The sequence below is a fragment of the Pelecanus crispus genome, chromosome Z (genome assembly GCF_030463565.1).
Source record: "Pelecanus crispus isolate bPelCri1 chromosome Z, bPelCri1.pri, whole genome shotgun sequence".
Taxonomy (NCBI): Eukaryota; Metazoa; Chordata; class Aves; order Pelecaniformes; family Pelecanidae; genus Pelecanus; species Pelecanus crispus.
The window spans coordinates 51,804,459-51,830,340 of NC_134676.1; the positions used below are offsets into that span (position 1 = coordinate 51,804,459).

Here is a 25,882-nt window from a genome sequence, read left to right on the forward strand (position 1 = left end):
TAATATCTGTATGCATGGGTTTTTGTACTGCATTTACTTCATTCCGACTGTGCAATTATGCCAGTAGAAAGAATAAGTTTCTTCCTTCTCCTTTACTGTACCACATATATGAACATACAGGCCTCTTTTCCCCTTTCTCAGTTCTCTTTCCTTCTATTCCCTGTTTAAGAAATAGGTGTTTAGGAAATCCCTAGAGAGTATGTCTAAGGGTATCTCCTCATATCGTCCCGTGTCTAGAGAATAATGTTTCAGAAGTTGTTGTAGCATTCCTTTGAAGAAACAAAAAAAATTAGGAATTGGATGGCTGGGGCTTGTCTGTGCCATTCTCTGCTTTCCAGCAGGATACAGTCTCCCTTTCCAACTTCAGATCAATCATGGGTCAGCAAATCAGAAATAAAGCTGCTCTCCTTAACATGTTGCTAGATGTCCAGCAGATGTCATTCAGACTGAAGTAAAACAAACACAACAGCTACACTTCAGAATGCATTGTTTAATAATCTGTAACCTGTAAAATGTATTTTAAAAAACCCACAACAAATGCCTGAAGTAAGTGAAAATGAACTTACCTATGGCAATAAAATACATAGTTTGTGTCACAATAGTCACAGATTATGGAGTAATCAAAAACACATATACAAGGACCCAAAACTGAGGTACTTGGTTTAATATGTACTTAAAAAAAAAAAAAGAAAATAACTAAAAAGTATGTCTTACAGTATTTTCAATGTTCCTTCTCTCTCTTAACCTCTTCTAGACCTTTCTGAAACTGCACTATATCTAAGCCCTTGTTCATGTCAACACTGCTGTGCTTCAGCATGTGAGGGAGCTAGCTGCTCCTGCAAACAAGGGTCATGAAGCAGGCTTAAGGAACTGCCATCCAGAGGAACTGGACCGGTGACAAAAGCAGAGTCCCAGTAGTTAACAGATTGCATAACTGTTACTTTGAGATATGTAACTATTGTAATGTTATTAATATGCCATGTTATTCCACTGACATAAATTCTTTCAGAGAGAGAGACCATGCATGTTGCATAACCATAAATGCTCTGGATCAAAACATACTATTTATGAAAAAGCTCCTGATGGAGCTTTGGAGTAGTCTCTGAAACGTCCTTGATTTGGAAGAGATTTGGGGCAGTTCTATTTCCACATAAAATGGGTCATATAATCCACCCACTGACTTGGCTAGACATACCATGCCCGTGTAACCAAGGCGAGGCAGTTTGTCTGTGCACTGAATCTGGTTTTCAGTGACAACCTTCCTTCTTCCCTCAAACTCTACAGTCATAGAATGCCAGATGTATATACATTGAGGGGGTTGGGAGCCAATACACCTCAAGCCCCTTGGAGAATGGTAGTAGCTAAATATTGAGTCTACTCACAAATAATGTGCTTTAGCTACTTTTCTTATGATAGAAACAATGGAAATAACTGAAGACTTACTGTAGATTTATTTCTAGAGAAAAAAGAATATTGAAAAAGACAGAATAAAACTGGTTTCAAGCCAAGCCAAATGGAATGAATGGCTTTTTCCAGTTCATAAAATATCGTATGGTCTTTCCATATTCATACTGAGTAAGCAAGGGGACAATCCATAATTATCTTAGCAGACTATACTGATGTTTCCATAGACTATAACAGTTCCAACTTGGAATAGTGTATAAATTATAGAAAAGATGTCTACGGAGATCAAGTGTTCAGTTACAACTGCATTCATTTTTTAATGGCAGTTTGCATGAGCTATTTTTCCTCCTAATCTGCAGCGACTAACTCAAACCATAAGTCCAATTATTAAGAGGAAGAAGTAGCATGTTTCATGTGCAAAAAACCCCAAAATAGTAATCTTCCTTTTGGAAACACAAACAGCATATATTATTGACATACGAAGTGCCACTATTAATACATGCAAAACCCCCACACTACTTGATTAAAAATACAGATAATTAAATCAATAAATAGGTAATTTCAAGTCTAATCCTTTAAGTGCTGTAGCCTTTACATGGTATTCCCAAAAGGTTAATGACTTATGACAAAACTCTGTCAAAAATTCTGAAATACTTGAAACAAGTTTAGTCAGGTTTGGAACAAATGTAAAATTTCATAAGATGAAAAAAAATAAAAGGTTTAAAATAATTAAAGCATGTGGCTTAGAAAAGTCTGAAACAAAAATTAACATCAGCGCTAAGGTTCCTGGTTCACCTGCTACTTCCTAAATTCCAGATTCCTGATTTCCTGTACTAGACCTGTACCCTTCTATAGACATCCATCAGCACCAGATGTGCACTGTGCATACTACAGAGCATCAGTCATGTAGAACATAAATCAGCAGAGTTGCTCTGCTTAAATTCCTGAGCTCTCAAGAGTTTCTGAAAAACACACTAGCTCTTGTGGTGTTTTTCTGAGTGTTTCCATGTTCCTCCCTGCAGTCTGTGCTCCTATCTCAGAAGTGAAGAATTCCTTTGGCCCCGAGTTGTAAAGTAGCCTGTGGTGCTTGTAGTGTGATGATGCTGTAAAGAAATTCTGGACCGTGGAACATACTCTGCCTAGAAACCTATCTGAATGTCACCAGAAGATACCTCTGATGTACTTCCAAATGATTTTTTTACATCATTCTCTGAAAAAAAGATTTGTCAGGATATTTTACTATCAGTTCTCCTCAGGAGCAAAAATGCCACTTAAGTCAGCAGGATTTTGTATATATAGGTAGGTATCTCAGTATAGATAGGTATCTCAGTTAATTTGCAAATTCTAGGCAATGCGTGTAGTGCTATTTATTTAAAGAAGAGTAAAAAAAAAAAAAAGAAGAGTCGACAGGCGGCTGAACATGAGCCAGCAGTGTGCCCAGGTGGCCAAGAAGGCCAACAGCATCCTGGCTTGTATCAGGAATAGTGTGGCCAGCAGGAGCACGGAGGTGATCATCCCCCTGTGCTTGGCACTGATGACACCGCACCTTGAATACTGTGTCCAGTGTTGGTCCCCTCAGTACAAGAAGGACATTGAGGTGCTGGAGCATGTTCAGAGAAGGGCAACGAAGCTGGTGAAGGGTCTGGAGCACAGGCCTTATGAGGAGTGGCTGAGGGAACTGGAGTTATTTAGTCTGGAGAAGAGGAGGCTGAGTGGTGACCTTATCGCTCTCTACAACTATCTGAAAGGAGGCTGTAGTGAGGTGGGTGTTGGTTTCTTCTCCCAAGTAGTTAGTGATAGGACGAGAGGAAATGGGCTCAAGCTGCACCAGGGGAGGTTTAGATTGGATATTAGGAGAAATTTCTTCAGTCAAGCATTGGAACAGGCTGCCCAGAGAGGTGGTGGAGTCACCATCCCTGGAGGTGTTCAAAAAAAGGGTAGATGTGGCACTTTGGGACATGGTTTAGCGGGCATGGTGGTGTTGGATTGATGGTTGGACTGATGATCTTGGAGATCCTTTCCAATCTTAATGATTCCTAGTTTTTACTTTCACTAAAAAAGAATCCAGCCACCAAGCCAGGAAACATGAAATTGCTACTCTACCCTGAATTGGTTTAGTGGTGGACTTGGTAATGTTAGGTTACTGGTTGGACTGGCTGATCCTAAAGGTCTTTCCAACCTAAATGATTCTATGATTCCAAAAATGGGCATAAATAACAACATAATGTTAGTCTCCTTGCTAGAAAGCCTTGCTGAATAATCTTTCATGTTACTTGCTAAAGCTTGGGACACATGTTACTTACTGACTTGTCAAACCATTTAAGAGATGGTATTAATAGGACCCAAAGGGAAAAATCTATCTGTGAATATCAAGCTGAAGTAAATTCTTCATTTACGCAGGATGAAGGAAAAGCCAGCATGAGTGATATAAATAATATGTATTCATCTTCCCCAAGACATATAACTTCCATTGTCAAAGCTGAGGAAATACAAAACAGAGACTATTGAATAAGCAGTGAAAAAATGTATGTTTTTTCTAATTTTAGTAACTTAGACCAAACCACATAAATGTAGCAGATTTGGTAGATAAAGGGGCATAGAATTTTTAAATTAATACCCTTGGCAAGTATTATTTGTCACAATTATTCAACAGTGACTGTATTTGTATTGTGTTATCTTTGAAATTTCTGAATAATCATACAGACTAGATGTATAGTAGTTTAATTGAGTTACTTACATTTAATTGCACCTAGCTATAAAATGTTTCTTAAGGCTCTATCAGCCTATATGTTACTTTCAGTACTATTAATTCCCATATATGATAAATATTTAATATACACTTTGAAAACAGCTCTAAATATAATCTGTAGAACACCAAGTCAAAACAGGACACTCGTATGTTTATTTCACAGATGATGAGTTCTTAGGTATTAAAACAAATCCAACTTCCTCTTTTGTCCTTTAATACAGTAGAGATTTGAAATGATACTCAGAACCTACTCAAAACTGTCAGAAGACAGGCAAGGCCTTTTTGACTCTTGTGAACTTTATCTAAGTGTTACTGCTGAAAAGTATAACTGCACTGGGTGCTAAGCACTATCTGCAATACTTTGGCAGCCAAGATTTTACAGAGGGTCAATTAAATTTGCAATAACTAAGTTAGAAAATTTACCTTGGACTTATGATTGTAGCCTCATGTCCTGTGGTCAAACTGAGAAACACATATACCTTCAGTGCTCCCTTTTGAAAAGTACAACGTAAATAAATAGTTACCTTATAAAAGAAATTGGTGCGTCCAACAGATCCAATTTTTCCTGTGTGGTTCATGAAACAAATGTTTCCTTCAGTAGCACCATAAAACTCACAGATCTTAACAGCACCAAATCTGTCTAAAAATTCTCTCCATACATCATTTCTTACTCCATTTCCAACCGCTAGTCGGACTTTGTGACTTTTTTCTCCTTCCTTCTGTTAAAAAAAGAAAAAAATATTTTAAAATATAATATACTGAGAAGTGCATTTGATTGTTGCGTATGTTGTGGGGAAAATGTACCTTCTTTAAATACATCAAGTACGAACAACAAGAACAACAAACACACACAACAATTAAGAAGTTAAAGAAAGCTGGCATAGCTCATCTACAGCTACAATGTAACAAACTGTAATCAAAAACCTATTATCTTGTTGAACAAGCAATTATTTCCTGAATAATGGCTACATTAATTTAGATAAATGCTTCCATATTTTAGAAGTTGTATTGTCTCAGTCTGTTTCCACTCAGAGGAATTAGGAAGCTGGGAAGAAGAGAAAAAGGCAGGAATTATTTCTGTCAAGAGATTAAAGTCAGCAGAGATTAATAGTTACTTTCTTGTGTCTTCAGACTGATTATAAGAAACAATCAGATTTCACACACTTGTAATATCTGTTCCTTCCCACATACTGCATATGAGTCATCTGTGTTTCTTTCAATATTAAGACTTGCAGGGTTTTGCTCAATGTTACTTGGAATACATTACTTCTTGGTGATCGTGAGTCTTTACATTTGTCAACTCCCGTACTTTATTAAAAGAAACAATAGTACATGTTCATCCAGTTCAGTGAGACTCTCTAATTTTATGAACACATTCCTAAACCTTGTGATTGCACAGAGCACCTTTAAAATACAATCAGATTTAAGTTGAAGTATCAGAAGGCAATAGATCTAAAAGGTTGTTTTGGTCTTTTCTTTAATTTCACCTATTTTAAAGTAAGATTCCCTTTTTAATCATTGCAAGTGGCAATACAGAAGTGAGTCAGCCCGAAAGCCATATAGGTACAGTTTGTTACCACATACCTTTAGAACTGCATAGCACTCTGGTACTGCAACACTGTCTGTATATACCTCTCTATATATGTACACTTATACAAATGTATACAAACAACTCTCTATATACATATGCACATATATGCACATATTCGCACTCTTTATATATGTGTGTGTGTATATATATACATGTCCACACACATACACTAAAGAAAGCAGACAGTCCCTATTTTCTGTTCTTCTATTCTAGTTTCCTTTTGCCCTCCCAACTAGTATGAATTAGGTAAGTCTTTATAGTGAAAATCCATTTTAGCACCTTTAATCTGGCATAAAACAGAGCAAATTATTTCTGCAAAGAGATCTGGTCAGCTGACTGAAACAGGATCTTGAAATACTTTGGATGTTAAAAACAGTGAAGCTTCTACTGAGTACATAGACAGGAATGTTCCTCAGAGGCTTATGACTTGGCCAAATTCAGTTTTTCATGAGGATCGTGAATTCTTACTTCTGTAACAAAAACTGCAAGTACAGTGAAATTTTAAGTTCCTCCTCTAAATCAAAAAGACTGACCAAATTTTTTTATTTCCTCTTCAAAACCAGTAACTCATAGAAAGATAAATTCCTTTATTGAGCTTCAGAGCCTTTCTTCTGGAAATTAAGTCCTTTTGTTGGAATGATTCAGCAAGGAACTCACCTACTTCACTAGATGCAGATAGCTCTTGGCAGATTACAATCTGAGGCATTATCCTGCTATTTTAACTTAAAACTACATCACTCACCAGCCTCCCTTGATCACTAACCATCCTGTTTTTACAACCACCCAATTCTTCCCTTCTCCTCTCCTACATTACTTTAGATGCAAAAGTAACTTCTAAACGCACAAGCACATACTTCACTGACTTCATGCTAAATCATTATTAACAAATGCTGCATTACATAGTACAACAGAACTGACCGTGGACATAGCCTGGAACAAAGTGTCTAAAAATTGCCTATAGATGTAATTTTTGGACTGGTTTGTTTTTTCAACTTCAGATGCAATACCACAATGCAACAGTGTAGACTTTCATAAATGTGAAATAATAAGGTCTGTGATATTACACAGTCAAAATCATTGTACTGTCAATGAACAACAGAAGTATTCCTTTTTTTAAGAGAGAGTGTTTCAGTGCTACTTTTGAACTTTGTCAGGAAAGCTTCTAAGTCTTTTTTTCCCCCAGAAAATTCTCCACCATCTTCAGACCATTCCAGTCAGCTCAACTTAAAACTTTTCAAACTGGGTTATTTTCCTTACAGTTTCATTGCTAAACTGAAATTAATGTGTCAGTAACTGAACTACAGTTACCCCTTGCTGATGCCACTGAATTATTTAAATGTACTGCCTCTGCTAAGATATGAAAAATAGCACAAGAGATTCTTTCACAGAAATCCTTTGTTCCACAATGAACAGAAGAGACAAATATGTGCATATATATATATACGCACTAATTAAGTGGGTCATTCATCAGGCTAGGAACATTCAAAAATCTCTAGAGACCAAGTTAATAAGCAGGCAAGTTTGCTTCTATTATTTATACTTTAAGAAAAATAAAGGCATTGATGGCTGTTTGCTGAAAAGACACAAACTAGGATGAACTAGAAAACAATGTCCTACATGGATTATGTTTTTTTTCCCAAAATGACAAATACAGCATCATTATAAGTGCAGTTACTTCAGTACCTTCAAATCCTCATGTTATTTTGGCCAATTTATATTACTACAGCACAAAGTTCTTTCTCTAGTGGAAAAGACACAGAGTAAACTTGACAGGTCAGCATTCTACTGTGCTTGCAATGTTAACACCTATCAACAATGCCATGTATGACTATCTTACTTCAGGAAGTATTCCCATAAGGCATTCAGCCCTTCTGCAAAAATACAAAGAAGGTGTATGATGTCATCAAGAATTGACTGCAGAAAGCAAATTTTCTTAAAAGAGAGGGCAGTAATTCACTTCTTCACAACCAAGGCAAGTTTTCTGTTAGACTGCATTGCTGCAACTGCCGTATTTCTGATTTAGTCAGCTCCATCACAGTTGTACCCATCTGTTGATACAAGACTCCCTGAAGAGTACTGCAGGGCTTTCTGGGGAAAAGGCATTAAGACTGTCATGCATTTAGCAGTCTTTCAACTGTAAGAATGGAAACTACATGTAATTTAATCTCCCTACAGGTTTAATAAACATGAAGACAATGATTATAATGAGGGAAACTTTTAACAGTGATAATTCACATTAGATTTACATGTGAATAAATTCATATAGCTATTTTTTACATATTTTTACCTAAACTTTTGTATAACTAATGTATAACATTAACTCATGTTAGCTTTACGTCTGACTAACTTTCAATGGGAAGCGAACCACAGTAAATAAACCACGGTTAGCCATTTTAACGTCTTTTTCATGACTTGATTGATATATTCATCATCTGTATTATTGTCCAGATCGCAGCCAGAGTCCAACTCTAGGGCAGGCATCTTGGTATCCATGGGCACTGTGGCTGAAAACTCATGCAATAAATAAGAGAAGGGAAGGAAAAGGGATGATCATTCCAACAAATTCCAGAAACGTTGCTGAGTGATGCAAACTTAGGGTGTCCTAATGTATGAAAATCAAAATATATTAAATATGCGGGAACTTATGCTTTAAACAGACTGTGGCACCAAATAGTCATGCTTTGAATTTCTGCCATATTCAGACAGCATTTCATCAACTAGCTTCCCTTCAGTACAGTAGGTAGAATTATAGGAGTAGGAGGAATTCCAAGGAGTCACCTAGCACATACCTCTTGTGGGAGATAAGCTCTGCTCTCCCTGTGCCATTCTTGACACCTGAACAAGCTATGGCACATCAGCCAGTTACAGCGAAACAGCTGGTATGCACCGATTGCCTGCATGCATATTCTCAGCCTGCTGCAACAGCATAGTACCTACTTAACACTTCAATACAAGCTGTATTTCTTTACAATCTCATTTACAAAGGACTCAGTGCCTTGCCCTGGTCAACTATCACAAATAAGTTCAAATAATGTGTGTCTTGTGATAATTTGCTCATGCTTTGTGTTTCTGAATGTGATTAATAGTTCTCTACACATAATTAGGAAGACTGATTATAGAATAACAGAATGTTGGAACACCTTTCCAAGGTTTTTAAAATGTTTATTTATTTTCCTGCCCTGTGATTTTCTTTTCTTACAGAGTGATTCTGAAATGGGGATTCAGTCTATATCCACTTATTTCTAACAGCAAAGTTGAAACATTTTTTTCAATGCCTTTTTGAACCATTAATAAGCAAGAACTGTTCTTATCTTACACCTGGACTTTCCTTCAGTTCATTCTGGTAAGAACTTTGAACTGTACACCAAATATCTGCATACATCATAAATCAGTTTCTGACACACTATTTCTCCATTTTGAGTGCTTGTTTCATTTGTATAGTAATTAATTGACAAGTCAAGATCTGCTTTATTATACTAAACACCACATACCTGGGATTTTTCATCTGCCAGTCTTTCCTCCTTAAGTGTTCTTTGTAAACTATGTGGACTATCTACATGATTAAGTTGTTGATAAAAGAAATGCCTTTTAAAGTGCCATCAACAGTACCTTAATTCATGTGGGAACAATTCATGACTGCAGCTATATAAAAATGTACTTAGTAGTTTCTTTAAAAGATTACAAGAAAACAGGTTCATTGTCCTACTTTTACCATTTCTGCAGCAGGAGAAGCCAAATGGAGAGAAGCAAAGGCAACTTCAAGCAAAGGAGCCATGAACTATTTCCTGTATTATGGCCTTGATGAAACTGAGAGCCATCTCAGGGCCTGAGAAATGCAAATATCTGTTAAATATAAAATATGATAGACAGACCACACAGGATTTACATTCATGTATTTACAAGGAATGTGTGTAACAACACATTCACCATTTCTCTATTGACACATTAGCCCTTGAAAAAGGGGCATCAGGTAGTTAGTAGAGAGACTGTAAGATGAGAGATATCCTACTGCCATTATGATGACAGATGTAATAAATTCTTCAAGATGCATGCTTACATTCACTTTTTAGTAATGCCTAATTATAAATTGCAACTCGATTTTTTGAGCAAAATACATATCCAAATTTAAAAATACAAGTAAAAGAAAACAGGAAGGTACTGAAGAGATGCACCGTAAGAAAGGAACAGGAATTCTAGGAACAGGACACATCCTTCCAGTTCAGGAACTGGTTGTTTGCTATTTAATATAGCTCACTCTCACCACGCTTTCATTAATCAATCTCCTGATAATCTAATAGGATTAGATTCTAATAGGATTTTTTTTCCTTTAGCTCTTCTAATAGGAAATGTTTTCTTTAGATGTATTTCCATTTCCTCAGACAGTATCTACCAACAAAAAAAAGTCACTCTTGTCTGTGTTCCACCCAGTAATATGAAGTAGATTGTTGTATTTTTGGTGATTGCCCCAGGAGCCTACAAGTCAAAACAAATTACACAAAACTTTGCGAAGGTCAATTCAGAGAATTAAAGCACACAGAGATTATTTCTTGCACTCTATATTGCACACAGTATTCTGTGAGCAATATGAAACTTCCCTTTGTAAAAGTATGATTGTGATTGCTAGGCTTCACTATCAGGACAATTTTTGCACAACTGCACTAGCTTAATTCAAAAGATCTAGGAAAAGAAGCTGGAAGGAAGGAAATTGGTCAAGTTAAATGACCTCTTAAACACTCAGAGAAGTCTTGAGCCACCATGCTAGAATCAGTAGCTGACTGCAACTAGCCTTCAATGCTGTTTTGGGTACGGAAAACCAATGCTTCCTAAGGCCAAAGGAACTCTACGAACATCACAGAAAACTTTTTCAGGAAGAAAACCTGAAAACTTTTACCATTATTAGTGGGAAGAATGAGAAAGCAGACACAGAATCGTTGTGTGGATGGAGTCCAAGAGAGGTATGCCAGTACATTTAAGTATCAGAAGGCAGCAGCCAAAATGGATGGGATTATAATCTGCTTTTAAATCCACTTTTTAAAAATAATATTGTTGTCGTAGTCATGGCAGTTTAAAGTGCAGACAAAGTTTGTCGTAATACACAGTGTATTTTTTATTAGATCAACTAATATAGTCTGGAGGGAAAAAATACAAGCTTCGAAATCCCAGGTCGATTTCTAAGCTTCATTTCAGATGTGCTGAACACATTCTTAGTCTAAAAATTCTGTTTTCCCTAACTGCATGTACACTGTTCAATTCTCCCTTTAGGCACTGTTAATACTGTAGTAAATCAGTAACAACTTGGATTAAGAATGATGTCTGCTTACGACATATGCACGTGGTCACAGATTTTTTTACAAAAAAACGAGATTACTAGAAGAATAAATAAATTCCAAAATTCCCCCAGTAAATAAAATTGTAATGATGTATAAAGATTATTCAGAGACTTCAAATGGAAGGTACAGATGTGGTTGTCTGTAACTGTGACACATTACTTGTTTGAGGTATTTAATAAAATGTTTATGCTGAAAATCTGCAAGGGGCTTGACAAATTTCTGCTCCACATTTTAATGATAAGAGAAAGAACAATTTCCAGTACTAAAAATAAATTGAGCTAAACTTTAACAGGGAATAAAATGTGATGTCAAGTAAAACCTGCATTGTAGAGAAGTACCTGCTGACTCGTTTTTCCTTCCTTACCTGAGTATCAAATTCCCTTCCTTCAAAGAAGTCTGTTTATAGGTAGGAGACAGTGTTTTCCAACATATATAAACCCCATTCTTACATCCCTTCCCACAACACTTGAGTCAACAGCAGCGAAATAAGTGTTCATTCTGTTTGCTTATCCCAGCAGCACTGACTTCCTTGTTTTCTCCTTCTAAATTACTATTGCTCTAATACAGAAGAGTTTTAATAAAATAAATCCTTAAGCATCTTTTCTAAAGTCACTTCAGAGAGCTTAATCCTATCCAAAGAAACCTTGGCCAAACTGGATCTAGTAGAGAGACTGGCTGCTTCAGCTTAACAAAATGAAGTCTGAAAGCTGATGTGCATGGTCTTATACACTTGAGGTAACCCCAAGGAAATAGGAAATGTTACTGATGCCAAAGAGTAACACTTACTCAATACCAAATAGATATAAAACAAGACAGATACTGAAAGAAAATTTCTAAGCAATGATATAATTAATTATGAAATAGACTTTGAATACAAGTAGAAGTGAACTTTGGTTTTAATAGCTTACCAAGTTCATGCGAGGTATCATAAATCATACAACTAATGTCAGAACGTATGACAGCTTATGAGAGTAGAAGACAGGACATAATGATCAAGAAAACTAGTTTCTAGCCTCTGTTTGTAAACCACTTCAGGATTCAGGTCTCCTTTACAGAAAAGCAGGAAAGAGATGCTGAACTACCATTCATATCCTTCCAAAAGCTTCAGGATGCAATATATTATTTAAATAGCTCATTACTTCAAATTTGAAATAAATCTGCAAGTGCATTAGGAATATTTTGTATACACTTTAAATGTTAAATTTTAAATGTGTTGCAACCCTCTAAGGGAAATATATCCGCAGATTAGTAGAGAAGTATTTCCAAGGCCTTTGCTTAGAGAGGAAATAGGGAGCTATGCTATGCCATAATTCCAAAATTTTGTAGGTCACTGTTAATAGAGACTTTGAGCAATGTCAGCCAGCAAGATCAAGTTATTAATTTGCTGAATATTCTCTTTCACTGGAGTAGTCATGCTAATATCTTAGAGCAGGGTCCATTTTGTAGTTACTAATGGCTGTTAGCCATCAGCGCTGGCTCTTGTACTTCCCCTATGATCAAAAGACTGCAGAAAAAGAGCTTGGAAGAGGGCAGGCATGAGGATTACTCACTTATTTAGGAGCCCAGCAAAATCTATGAATGTCATGTAATGCAAGGTCTTTGTACTCGTAATTAAGGAAAAAAGACAACTTCCTTTTCTAATAAATATTCTTTCCACACAACAGGTTACTAAACCAAACTGTTCTGGATGCAGAACAGGTTTCAGAAAAATTCTACTGCAAAACAGTCTTCAAGAGCTGTTGCAGATGTGAGTAGGAGGCAGAAAGATCAAACAAGACATAAGGAAAGCTAAGCCAAGAGTCTATGTGTTACCTGTTGATAGCCCAGCTCAAGTGCATCTACACCAATGCACAAAACATGGGCAACAAACAGGAGGAGCTGGAAGCCATTGTGCAGCAGGATAGCTATGACATAGCTGCCACCACAGAAACATGGTGGGACAACTCTCATGACTGGAATGCTGCACTGGATGGCTATAGGCTCTTCAGAAGGGATAGGCAAGGAAGGAGAGGCGGTGGGGTGGCTCTGTACATTAGAGAGTGTTTTGATTGTATAGAGCTCAACAATTGTGATGATAAGGTCAAGTGCTTATGGGTAAGCATGAGGGGGAAGGCCAACAAGGCAGACGTCCTGCTGGGAGTCTGCTACAGACCACCCAACCAGGATGTAGAGATAGATGAAGCATTCTTTAAGCATCTGGCAGAAGTCTCACAATCGCTAGCCCTTGTTCTCATGGGGGACTTCAACTTACCGGACGTCTGCTGGAAATACAACACAGTGGAGAGGCAACAGTCTAGGAAGTTCCTGGAGTGTGTGGAAGATAACTCCCTGACACAGCTGGTAAGTGAGCCTACCAGGGGTGGTGCCTCACTTGACCTGCTGTTTACAGAGAAGGACTTGTGGGAGATGTGGTGGTTGGAGGCCATCTTGGGCTTAGCGACCATGAGATGAATAGAGTTCTTAATTATTGGCAAAGTAAGGAGCGGGGCAAGCAAAACCACTACCATGGACTTCCGGAGGGCAGACTTTGGCCTGTTCAGGACACTGGTTGGGAAATTCCCATGGGAGACAGTCCTGAAGGGCAAAGGGATCCAGGAAAGCTGGGCGTTCTTCAAGAAAGAAGTCTTAAAGGCACAGAAGCGGGCTGTCCCCATGTGCTGTAAGACAAATTGGCGGGGAAGATGACCGGCCTGGATGAATAGGGAACTTTTGCTGGGACCCAGGAAAAAAAGGAGAGTTTACCACTTTTGGAAGAAGGGGCAGGCAACTCAACAAGAGTACATGGACCTCATTAGGTCATACAGAGAGGAAAGTAGGAAGGCAAAAGCCCAGCTAGAACTCCATCTGGCCACTGTTGTAAGAGATAACAAAAAATGTTTTTACAAACACATTAACCACAAAAAGAGAGCCAAGGAGAATCTCCATCTTTTATTGGGTGGATCCTTCTATGACCTGGTGACCCGCCTAGTGGATGAGGGAAAGCCTGTGGATGTCATCTACGTGGACTTCAGTAAAGCCTTTGCCACCATCTCCCACAGCATTCTCCTGAGGAAGCTGGCAGCTCATGGCTTAGGCAGGTGTACTCTTCGCTGGGTAAAAGCTGGCTGGGTGTTCGAGCCCAGAGAGTTGTGGTGAATGGAGTTAAGTCCAGCTGGAGATGGGTCACGAGTGGTGTTCCCCAGGGCTCTGTTTTGGGGCCAGTCTTTTTTAAGATCTTTATCAACGATCGGAATGAGGGGATTGAATGTGCCCTCAGTAAGTTGGCAGATAACACCGAATTGGGTGGGAGTGTCGATCTGATCGAGGATAAGAAGGCCCTGCAGAGGGATCTGCACAGGCTGGATTGATGGGCCGAGGCCAACTGTATATGGTTCAAAAAGGCCAAGTGCCGGGTCCTGCACTTCAGTCACAACAACCCCATGCAATGCTATCGGCTGGGGAAGAGTGGCTGGAAAGCTGCCTGGCTGAAAACAACCTGGGGGTGCTGGCTGACAGCTGGCTGAACATGAGCCAGCAGTGTGCCCAGGTGGCCAAGAAGGCCAACAGCATTCTGGCTTGGATCAGCAATAGTGTAGCCAGCAGGAGCAGGGAGGTGATCGTCCCCCTGTGCTTGGCACTGATGACACCGCACCTCGAACACTGTGTCCAGTTTTAGGCCCCTCAGTACAAGGAGGACATTGAGGTGCTGGAGTGTGTCCAGAGAAGGGCAATGAAGCTGGTGAAGGGTCTGGAGAACAAGTCTCATGAGGAGTGTCTGAGGGAACTGGGGTTGTTTAGCCTGGAGAAGAGGAGGCTGAGGGGAGACCTTATCGCTCTCTACAACTCCCTGAAAGGAGGTTGTAGTGAGGTGGGTGTTGGTCTCTTCTCCCAAGTAACTAGTGATAGGATGAGAGGAAATGGCCTCCAAGTTGCATCAGCGGAGGTTTAGATTGGATACTGGGAGAAATTTCTTCACAGAAAGAGTGATCAAGCATTGGAACAGGCTGCCCAGAGAGGTGGTGGAGTCACCATCCTTGGAGGTGTTCAAAAACCGGGTAGAAGTGGCACTGTGGGACATGGTTTAGTGGGTGGTGTTGGGATGACGGTTGGACTAGATGATATTAGAGGTCTTTTCCAACCTTAATGATTCTATTCTATTCTATTCTACCACAGAGACTTGCCAAAAGTTGTGTTCAAAATCTATGACATAAGAGGCCACGCTGTGGCCTCCAACTATTAGAAATATACCATTTATTTCAAATTTGTGTTAAAGAAACAAATGAAGCACTTAAGATAATTGCTATGGTTTTAATCTATGTTCATTAGAAGGGCTTTATAGTACTCTAACCTTGAGAACACTGCCCTCATAATACCTTCACAGAGTTTTAAAACTTGTTTTAGCTCTATCTTTCTCTTGCTGCCAGTACATATAGTACTTCTAAGTTAATGAAACTTAAAGAGAGATAACAACTTGGCAAATTATTTCACCTACTTGAAAAATAAAAATGGATTGCATAACATATTTAAAATCTTTCCACTTATTTGGGTGAACATGTTTCTCTTCCAGTTTTAAGATGACAAATACTTACTATTTCTCTTCAAGTACCTAGCTGTCAAACTGATTCATTTTATAACTTTAATTTTTCTTGGTAAGGTACATTAGGTTTCTTTTTAGCCAGCTAGCAAAAAAACCCAAAACCAAAAAAACCCTGTAACCTTAGAGAGCAAAGAGTTTAGACATGCCAACTCCTAGAGAGCATGCACATAAATTAATAAATAGAATAGTTATATAGTAGTGAATAGTTAATGATGGTATAAATATAGTATATAGTATGTAAATAGTTAATGATGGTAAAAATAATGTTATTGGAAAATTTAAAACTCCTTTAACTTTACAATGACTTCGTAAGGATTTAAAAATGAAAGAGTTTGTTCTAGAAAATGAAGTACATTAATCTATCATTCTTGTTCTAAGATACTGAACAGGATAAAATGGGTAAAACAAAATGCCATGCTCTAACTGTACAGTTAAAAGACAGAAAAGGGGAACAATTAATATCTGAGGCTGCAAATACAGCAAAAGTTGGGAAGTGTTACGGAGAAGGGAGATGACTTCGGGGAAATCATGTTAGCCTACAATGAAGAAAAATCACAATTTATAAAAGCTGGGCCTGTCATATGTTTTGATTTTCTGTATGGTCTTTAACTTCATTTTTCGTTATCCTGTAACTTTTTGTTTGTTTTATTATAAAGTTAAAAAAGAAACAAAAATAAAAATTAAAAAAACACCACCAAAAAAAAAAGAAAGAGAGAGAGAAAGGTATTACTATTCTGGTTTCACATCACAGCCAGTGATAGTCACTGGGACATCAGTCTTGCCCTCTTTAATTCAAAAACATCCTCTTTGCTGCAGCATGCATGGATAATGCTGTAGGATCTATGACCCACCACCACGTTACTTAAACATACTTCCGAAAATTTTCAGGAGGAAAAAAAAATCCAATGTCTTATGAACACTGACCTTTTCCATTCTTTGGTCAGCAACGTGAGATATTAATGAAAATTGTTATTCTGCTGGAAAACAAGAGTGATTTGCATTCTCTTTGAATTATTAGAACACTGCTTAAGGAGGAGCTTACTCTGGAAAATCATAAGATGGGGACTTGGATTAGAAAAGAATTTTCAGATTAATTAATTTGAATTATTGGCACCATTTCCTAAGAAATGAGTAATTTCAATAAAATTCACTGAAAAGGAAATAAACCACTGATTACTTTTTTGAAATCACAAAATGAAATTATGATAGAGGCAAAGGAAGAATGTTCAAAGAGGTAACAGTTGCATTGCATCCAACTTAATAATTTTTGCAAATCTCTGTGTTCTCCTAAACATTTTCTTAAATTAAAAGAGGATACAGTTCTTTTTGCTTAATGTTTGTCCTGGTTTCAGCTGGGATAGAGTTAATTTTCTTCCTAGCAGGTGGTAAAGTGTTGTGTTTTGGATTTAGTATAAGAATAATGTTGGTAACACACTGATGTTTTAGTTGTTGCTAAGTAGTGTTTATACTAGTCAAGGACATTTTAGCTTCCCATGCTCTGCCAGGTGCACAGGAAGCTGGGAGGAAGCATAGTTAGGACAGCTGACACAAACTGACCAATGGGCTACTCAATACGATATGACATCAAACTCAGTATACAAACCGGGGCAGTTGGCTGGGGGGGCAGCAATTGCTGCTCGGGAACTGTCTGGGTATCGGTCAGCAGGTGGTGAGCAACTGCATTGTGCATCACTTCCTTTTCTGTCCTATTACACTCCCTTTATCTCAACCCACAGATTTTACCTTTTTTTTTTCCAATTCCCTCCCCCATCCCACTGGGGAGGGGGAGAGTGAGTGAACAGATGTGTGGTGTTTAGCTGCCTGCTGGATTAAGCCACAACAATGTTATACAGGTACTCGGAAGCTGTTATTTATTTTTATTTAGTATTCAAAATAATAGCTGTTTATGATCATAAGAAACTGTGTAAAGTCATTTATTAAAATGCTTAACCAGGTAAGAGAATGTATGATGTAACATTTAGGATTTATTATTGAAACACAACAGGATAACCTGCAGCTCATAAATGGATGGAAGTTGCCAGCATTAGCAAGATGAATTTTAGTTTATACTGGATTATGAATGTTTGTTTCATATTCATTTTGACACATTTAGCACGAGCATTTGAGGACAGAAAGTCAGTTGCGTTTGCTATGCAACAGGTTATATCTGTTCCGTCTATATTATTCTGTAGATCTTAACTCCAATGAATTTTAGGCATTTAGCTTAGTGTAAACATCTTGGGCTCTCTCCATTGTCAATGGATAGATACAGAAACATACCAGAAAATAACCAGATCAAGTGTTGATTCAGTTAACCTGATTCAGCTACACTTGGCAATTACAACAGGTTCAGCATACTTCGTACTTGATACCATCTAGATAAGACCATCACACCACTGACTGCCAAGGGAAAAGAAGTATTTTCAAGTTACGGCTAACACAGTCTCAGAGAGAAATGTCACTTTAACAAAACTAGCTTTGTTGTCTGGAATAGCTTTCTAATTGGAACAAAAGGCATTCTTCCTTTGAGATGCTAACCTAGACCAAATCCCTTTCAAATTTTAAAATATGGTTTAGATGGTCTCAAAACAAGCACACTCCACAAGGCAAAACAGTGCTAAAACATGACCTACAAAACTTGAGACCTCTGATATACTTATGTGCCAAGAAACAAAGTTTTGAAAATTCTGCAGAGACATTGAACAGTAATCCTCGTTTTCTGAACTTACATTGTGCAACTCTGTGAAATAATATTTTTTCAACAAATGATACTAAATCAGTTTTTAGTCTCGAAATCTTTTCTTTTAATACTTTATCATCTTTCTGATTCAAGCCATTTGGTTTTTTTACAGTCCACCAATCACCAAATATTTGAAGAACCTCAGATAAAAAGAAGGGCAGAGGGACAGGTTCAGTACAGTTTTACTTCCCTTTTAACATAACCACATTAAGCACAATAAATGTACATACCACTTACAGACGAACAGCCATCATTTTGGTTCCACTTACCACTGGCTGGCTGCAAAGGTAACGGCAAAGTTCTCCAATGTACTGGATGACAGTCACATTGTACTTTTTGCAGTCACTCCAAAACTGACTAGCTGAGAACTTCTTTTTTAACACACAGGTTGCACCTGTATGGAACCAGCAGAAAAGGAAATTAAGCATTTTCCCTATATGGCAGCTTAGCTAGCTGTGTTCACTATTTGTACAAAATAGCACATAAGAGGAACTAAGAGCAGCCTCATTCAGAGAACTATATGGTATTTAAGCTGTTTTATTAGCCGATGTGTGTTCAAACCTTGTAGACAAAGAAGGACAATGAACCCAGTCTCCTCCTTGGTGAGACACTAAACTGATAGATAAGAGGTTAAGAGCAAGAAGACAGCTTCTCTTTGTTGGTGTTGTAACATTATTCAAAAGAGTTTAAATGAACATATCCAGAAAAGTCAGTCTGAATTAGCAAATCATTTGGGTATCTCTGAAACCTCATTTTTCCACGAAGAAAGTTTTCATTGATGCAGACTCAGACAGAATCAATCCATAATCTAATGATCTTTCCCTTGCTCTCACTTGTCCTTGATGCTTCAGGAAACAGGAAATATCTGTCATCAAGTTCCATATAAATCTTTTGTAAGAGAGTCACTGAGGACACCTACATTGTCTCAGTAAAATATGTATTTTATTGTCTGTGCCAAAACAGTACACAAATTAAATGGAAAAAGTTCTAGATCATTTAATGAGATATGACAAAGCTGAATGTTCACTATAAATGTATTTGTCAGTCTTTTTAAGTTCACCAAAATACATTTTAGTTCTATTCCACTGTACAATGCTTAGTCTGTATATATAATAACGCACTATACGCACTGCCAAAATATTACATTCCTTGAATTCCTTTTTACCTAAATATAAAAGAAAGTAAAAATATTTGTGACGCAAATTACTATAACTAATTCTTCTCTAGTACCACACAGAGAGCTTGTAAGAGATCCTTCGCTATTACAGCACCCCCACCCCCAAAATACAGAAATATAAAGCTATTCTGAAAAGACTATTCATTTGATTTCACCAAAGCATTTGCTTTCCTAATGGCAGTGAACCTAAGTGTGTTTTATACATTTTTATAATAATTAATTCTGTTTTAACAACACAATTAAATGAAATGAGCCATACCCAATTCAATGCATCCACCGATGCCAAGAAGAGATGCTGCACTGTGATAAAGAGGCAGAGTAATATAAACGATGTCTTCTGCAGTAGCACCAAAGGCCCACATTCCAGCAGCTCCTTTAAGAACCTGCATGTGACTGATGACTGCGGCCTTTGGAAGACCTGTAATGAAAACACACAACCATGCATAAAGCCTCTCAAAGAAAACTCAATTTTTTTTCCCCTGTGTAAGGTTTCTAAATTCATAGAAGAATCAATTCTTTCTTCTGTAACCAAATTTTCAGCCATCTGTTAAGACGGCCGTTAACAGACAACTGGCTGTTTAACACAGTATTGCATGTTTGTTCTGTACACATACAAATCCATAAACCAGTTTGCAACCTCGTCTGTTATTTATTTAATCTGACATCAAGTCAATTCAAATAGGTGGAAACATGAAGAAACTCCATGGTTAGCACACTATCAAATTATATAGAGCCAACAAAGGCCAAAAGCATTTATTGTACATATGGACTTCCTTTAACATAAAAAGGCATCACACTACATCTCTTTCAGGCAAGAGTCATAGTGACTGTAACATAATTAAGAAAAGTACAGGATCTACATGAGGTAGATCATGTAGTGGGTGCTTATCTAAGACGTGCACGTCTAAGTCCACCCATTTGTTTTAGAATGCTATGAAGACTATGTAGAATTAAAAAAAACAAACAAACAGACAAAAAAACCCCAGCAAAAAGTCCACTCCTGTTAGGTTCTTCTTAATGAGTTTCTTCAGGTTCAACATAGAATTCTGTTCAGCAGCATACAGACTCTCATGCAAGAGCTTCTTGGGCTACTGCTCTGGTACCCATTATTTTGAGTAGGGGATGTGTTCTTGCTTCATATATGTTCTCACATACACACACAAATTTCAGGCTGAGTCCTGATGATGAACAGTGAGGACTATTAAAAATTTCAAAAAATTTAATGGTTCAGAAAGTTTTCTCACCTATTCTAGCACAGCTAGCGTTCATTTGAAGATTTAAGTAGAGCTGTTAACTGGAAGTGTAATCTATAGAGATCCTAGCTACAATTCAAAGCTATTCCAAAACCCATCACACTAAAGAGAAAAGGCAATAAGCCTATGTTGCCAATGAACCACTTATAGCAAGAAGTGCTCTGCAATCTTCAGGTTTTTTTCCTTCTGCCTTTACAGACAGCTGACTACAGACCGTGCAAGATACCTTTTCCTTTTAACTAAGTTTACCAGTCATTGATTTTAGGAGCAACACTATGCTCTTGCTTTATCAGAAATTGTGAAAATGCTCAGTTACTTCAGATTAGAATTAGTTATTCCACACTCTTCAGACTAAACAAACCTTATTCTTTTAGTTACATGGTACATAAAAGAAATCCAATATAAATTAATGTAATACATAGAAGCATTCAAAAATATTTTAAATTCTACATAACTAAAATCTGAGACTTCACACAGATATTCTGAATGCAGTTATAAGAACAAAATCCTCCTACCTGGAGAATTCTATAACACTTTTTAGCTAAAACTCCTTACTTTGAACTAGCAAGCTCAACCATATTTATATTAGTACTATTACAAACATACCTGACCTCTTGACAATATTTATACCTTCCTAATTTTTTTATTCTAGACTAACATTTTTATTTTCTAATTTTTCCCCAGAACCCTAAGCAAACAAATTAAATAATTATTTGTATGAGGGAATGAAGCCATAAAACACATCTTCATTTTAAATCTTCTTGTGACTAAAACTGTTGTGTTCAGCTGAATGAGAATGCCAATCTACTTATCTTAACAACATCATACTGCTTTTCATGTCAGTGATCAGGTTTTTTTTAAAGTCTTAGCTTCTTAGCTGCTGGAGCACTGGTAATAAATTCAGCCATCTGTTTCTAAACTAAAAGGCTAGTAACATAATCCTATTTTCTGTCTCTACAGTGACCTGCACAGAATGTGACTTAATGAAGAAAAACCAAATGTCTATTTGCTTGAAGATTGTTTTTTAAAGTTTGAGATACAGTGTTAGCTATATTAGCTAGACAGTGGTATGTGACCACAAAATACTATTTATTATCATTGTAAACTCACTGAAAAAGCAAGATGTTTTATAAACACCTTAGCTGTGAAGTAATTAGAGATAAAGCTTCTCATAGTGTTTGCACAATGTGGCAGGAAAAAAAAGAGAAGCCCATAAACCACTGAACATAAACAGTCACTGACAAGAAACATGCTTATTTTGACCATAATGCTTCCACGTAAGAAATATGATACTCTACTATGAAAAGATGAAGCACAAGATTAGAGTTTCCGAAAAACAAGTTTCTAGATGAAGCCTGAAGGAAAATATAGACTCTAGACGACCTGTACCTGTTGTTCCTGAAGTAAATATATATAAAACAGATGACTTGAGGTTCTCAGCAGAGCGTCGATTAACTGGAACAGGGTCTTCAGATGCAGTCTCTATTTTGTCTAAAAGGGTATGCACACTTGGAAAAGTGGAGTCTTTGGTCATTATCCAAACACTAATGTCCTTCTGGAGGTTAGGAAGAATTTCTTCAAGTGTTCCAAGCAAATCTTAAAAATTAACATAAAATAATGTTACTTACATTATGTCTGCACAAAACTAGCAAAGTGTTTTTCCTCTGAAAGTTTTACTTTTTACAATAGAAAGAAGAATGAAAGCCACCTCCATAGACATAAAATAAAATTCAATAAAATAATGATGAACTAGAATGAAAATTCACTAAAACCAGGATATAATGTGGTAAAAATACTACTGACCTCACAAGCTCTAATTGTCAACTAGCCCTCAAGGCAAAATGGTGAGCCTTGATTACTAGCTCTGGCTTCCCACCTCATTTTGGATAACCCTTGGTCATTGCTAAGACCAGAATGAAGTATAGTTAAGCTTCAACTTCAAACAAATCACGAAGAAATCTGTTGAAGTTGCAAGGCAAACACATAGCTGGTAATTACAGTGCAGGTTTCCCTGGATGCCCGCTACAGCAATCTCTCATCGAGCAGTATTTTTTTCAAAAGCACAGAAGTGACTAATTTAAAAAACAAACACATGAACAAAAAATTGTATCACGTATGTAGGTACCCGAATTTCACAGAATAGAAATACGCTACATGCCCATTGCTTAGTCAGACACTGCCAAAGAACCATGAAGCTATTTATGTAGTGCTTTGAGTGTTTTAGGTATCTTAATGAATCTGATTTTAGGTACATCAGACAATTTTATTTTCTTATAATCACATGTTCATTCACTGAAAGCCAGTCCTTATATTGACTTTTACCTGAATACAAATACAAACTCACTTTTATAAAACAAAAACAGCAGCATAACTAACATCTATTTTGTTGGTTTATCAGGAAAGAAACCATGAAAGAGAGTCCCAGATTAAACAAAAAGAAAAAATATAAATAGAAACCAATCCTTAAGTAATAAACTTGGTATTTATGTTTATATTTCTTAGCATTTTTTACAATCTGCCACTTTCTCAGAACACTGCACAGGCATTAAAGTCCTAATCCAGGAAAATTCTCAAGAATAGGAATAATACTGCTTTCAATAGAACTATTCATATACTTAAAGACTCATTTACACTTAAGTGCTTTGCTGGATCTCAGCCTATGTAATTAATCTTGCAAATATCCCTGTGGGTATAAATTTATGTTATAATCTCAGCTTTTATAGATGAATAAACAAACAGAGTTGACATGATTCACCCAGAACCTCACAATGAGACATGCCAGAGCCAGCATTTGAAGCCCTGATGTCAACTCCAAGCTCATTTCGCAAATATTAAATATGGATACCATTAATAGAATCCCCTTGCATAAATTTTGCACCAAAATAACTGAAAATTTTTAACCTTTCAGAAAACTACATTCCTAATGACAGACTGCTGTATATGTTTTAATGAATGACATACTAATCTCTATTACTATTACAGAGATATAGCCTACTGTTGCCAACTAAACCTAGGTCTTCCAAACCGAATGCCTGCAGAGTACAAGTTCTATATATTATATGAATGTTTAGCTAATAGATCTGATGGCGTGTGACATTAAAATTTTTGTGTTCTAACTTCATTGAACTGCAGAATGGTTTCACCCAAATAACGATGAAAATCTGTAAGACAGATAGCCTCCTGTTTGAATCACTGGAGTACAGTCCCCTTCCACTATACACAGCAATAGAATGAAAAAATGTAAATAAAAAACAATGTTAAGGACAATAGTGTTAACTGCAGGAGAGCCAATGCACTCGAAGTCAAGGTTCTTTCGCGTATTAATTCTGTTTTGCTGTTGTATTATAAAATTAGGGTATATTTTTCAAGTAATAAATATGAAAATACAACAGTAGTATTTCTAAAAAAACCCACCTATTAATAAACCAAGTGTGACAGAATAACTACATACTTATTACCTTCTAATACTGATTTTTGTCTTCCTAGTATGCATATATATACACATATATGTTTCCTAAATAAACTAATGATAGTTTGTGTCGGTACAAGTTAGGCTGAGAATCTATCAAAAGAAACACAGGTGTATGAAGTGGCTGGAGCTCCATTTCTGTTCTCATAAATAGTGAAAGAATATAGCATTCTCTGTCATTCTTTATTGGTGCAGTGGCTCCAACTACAGTGCCAGCAAAGATGTTAGGGTTTGTTAAGAATTTCTGGGCTCCTCCAGCTTCCAGTAATCACTTGAACCAGACTCAGCTGTCCATCCTGTGCAGTGTCCTTACCAGATAACAAACATGACATACAAATATTAAGAAAAACTGCCCAATAAAAGTCATCATGCAAAATTATCCTGTGTAACTAAAGTGTAATTGTAAATGAAATTTCACCTATTGTTTAATTGAAAACGATCCTCTTGCAGAAGGCCCACCAAAAAAAATCTCAGTATCACCCTTTTTAAGTACTGAAGATACCAAAGGGATCATTGTGGCATTTCCTTATTTTCCATACATAAATTCATTCCTTCTTGCATTTCCTTAAATTGTTATGCTGCTGACATTTTTGAAAGCGATGAAGCTGTATTACCTACCAACTCTTAACTTCTCTACAGAAGACATTTTTGTTTAGGACTGCATGACATGAAGAAATTCACAAATATTTCTGAATTTTTAGTATTTGGAAGTTCTAGACAAGATGTACACCAAGTGTTTTGTGTATTTGAGTAACATGAAGTACAAGTCAGTCAAAAAGAAGAGGATTTACCTCTTCTTTTTCTTTTTCCCTGTTTTCCTTCCTTCCTTCAAAGGAAGAAAGATGGCAACTATTAATTTCAACTCCACAGACACAATCATTTAAGATTCAAGAATGACAAGAATGACTCCCTTTTAGTAGACCAAAACATATTTACTCTAAATAATTAAGATCAATCCTGACATTAAACATGCACACTGTTTATTGTTTCTCTCAGCACTCACTCATAAAACCTATGGGTTTTGTTGTTGCATTGAGGCTTGCTTGTTTTTTTAACTACTACTGAACTATGGATCTATCTTACAGTAGAATTTTTCTTCTGTGCTCAGGAATCTAGTACTTGGAACAATATGTGAACAGCTTGTAATTATACATTATCTGGAAAGAAATTTCTAGTTAGATAGCAGACAACAGCAGAAACAATAAGTGATTTCCTGAATAAGAAAGGGTAATTTAAAACAGCTGTATTCAAACTGCCAGAAACTGAAAATTACTTCTGGAACACACAGGAGCATGGGGTGTTTGAAGATAACTCTCAGTTGTACTAATATTATTTCCAAAGAATAATTGTGATGATAGTCAATTAAGGTTTTGTTCCATGAACAAAGAACTTCTGTGCCAGACGTTGTGTAGGGCTCATTGGTCTTTACATATCATCTTGTCCATGTGTCAGGAAAAGACAGCCCTCTTGGAGGAACTATAGTTTTATTGTTTCTAGAGATACCTGTTATGTGTACTCTATCATATAGGAAAGCAATTATAGTAAAACAATTTACCTGTTTAAGCTTGTGGTTTCTCTCAAGTACTTGTTTGC

At 36.9% G+C, this 25,882-nt stretch overlaps 1 protein-coding gene across 1 annotated transcript in view; it reads right to left on the reverse strand.

Moving 5' to 3' along the window:
* Window positions 1-25,882, reverse strand: part of LOC104027674 (long-chain fatty acid transport protein 6) — a 45,232-nt gene that overhangs the window by 13,257 nt on the left and 6,093 nt on the right. Inside the window, exons 2-5 of the mRNA XM_075726199.1 lie at window positions 22,210-22,416; window positions 19,827-19,985; window positions 18,660-18,784; window positions 4,678-4,872 (exon numbers count right to left, since the gene is read on the reverse strand). Coding sequence (XP_075582314.1) covers window positions 4,678-4,872; window positions 18,660-18,784; window positions 19,827-19,985; window positions 22,210-22,416 — 686 coding nt within the window. The remainder of the gene's footprint in view (window positions 1-4,677; window positions 4,873-18,659; window positions 18,785-19,826; window positions 19,986-22,209; window positions 22,417-25,882) is intronic.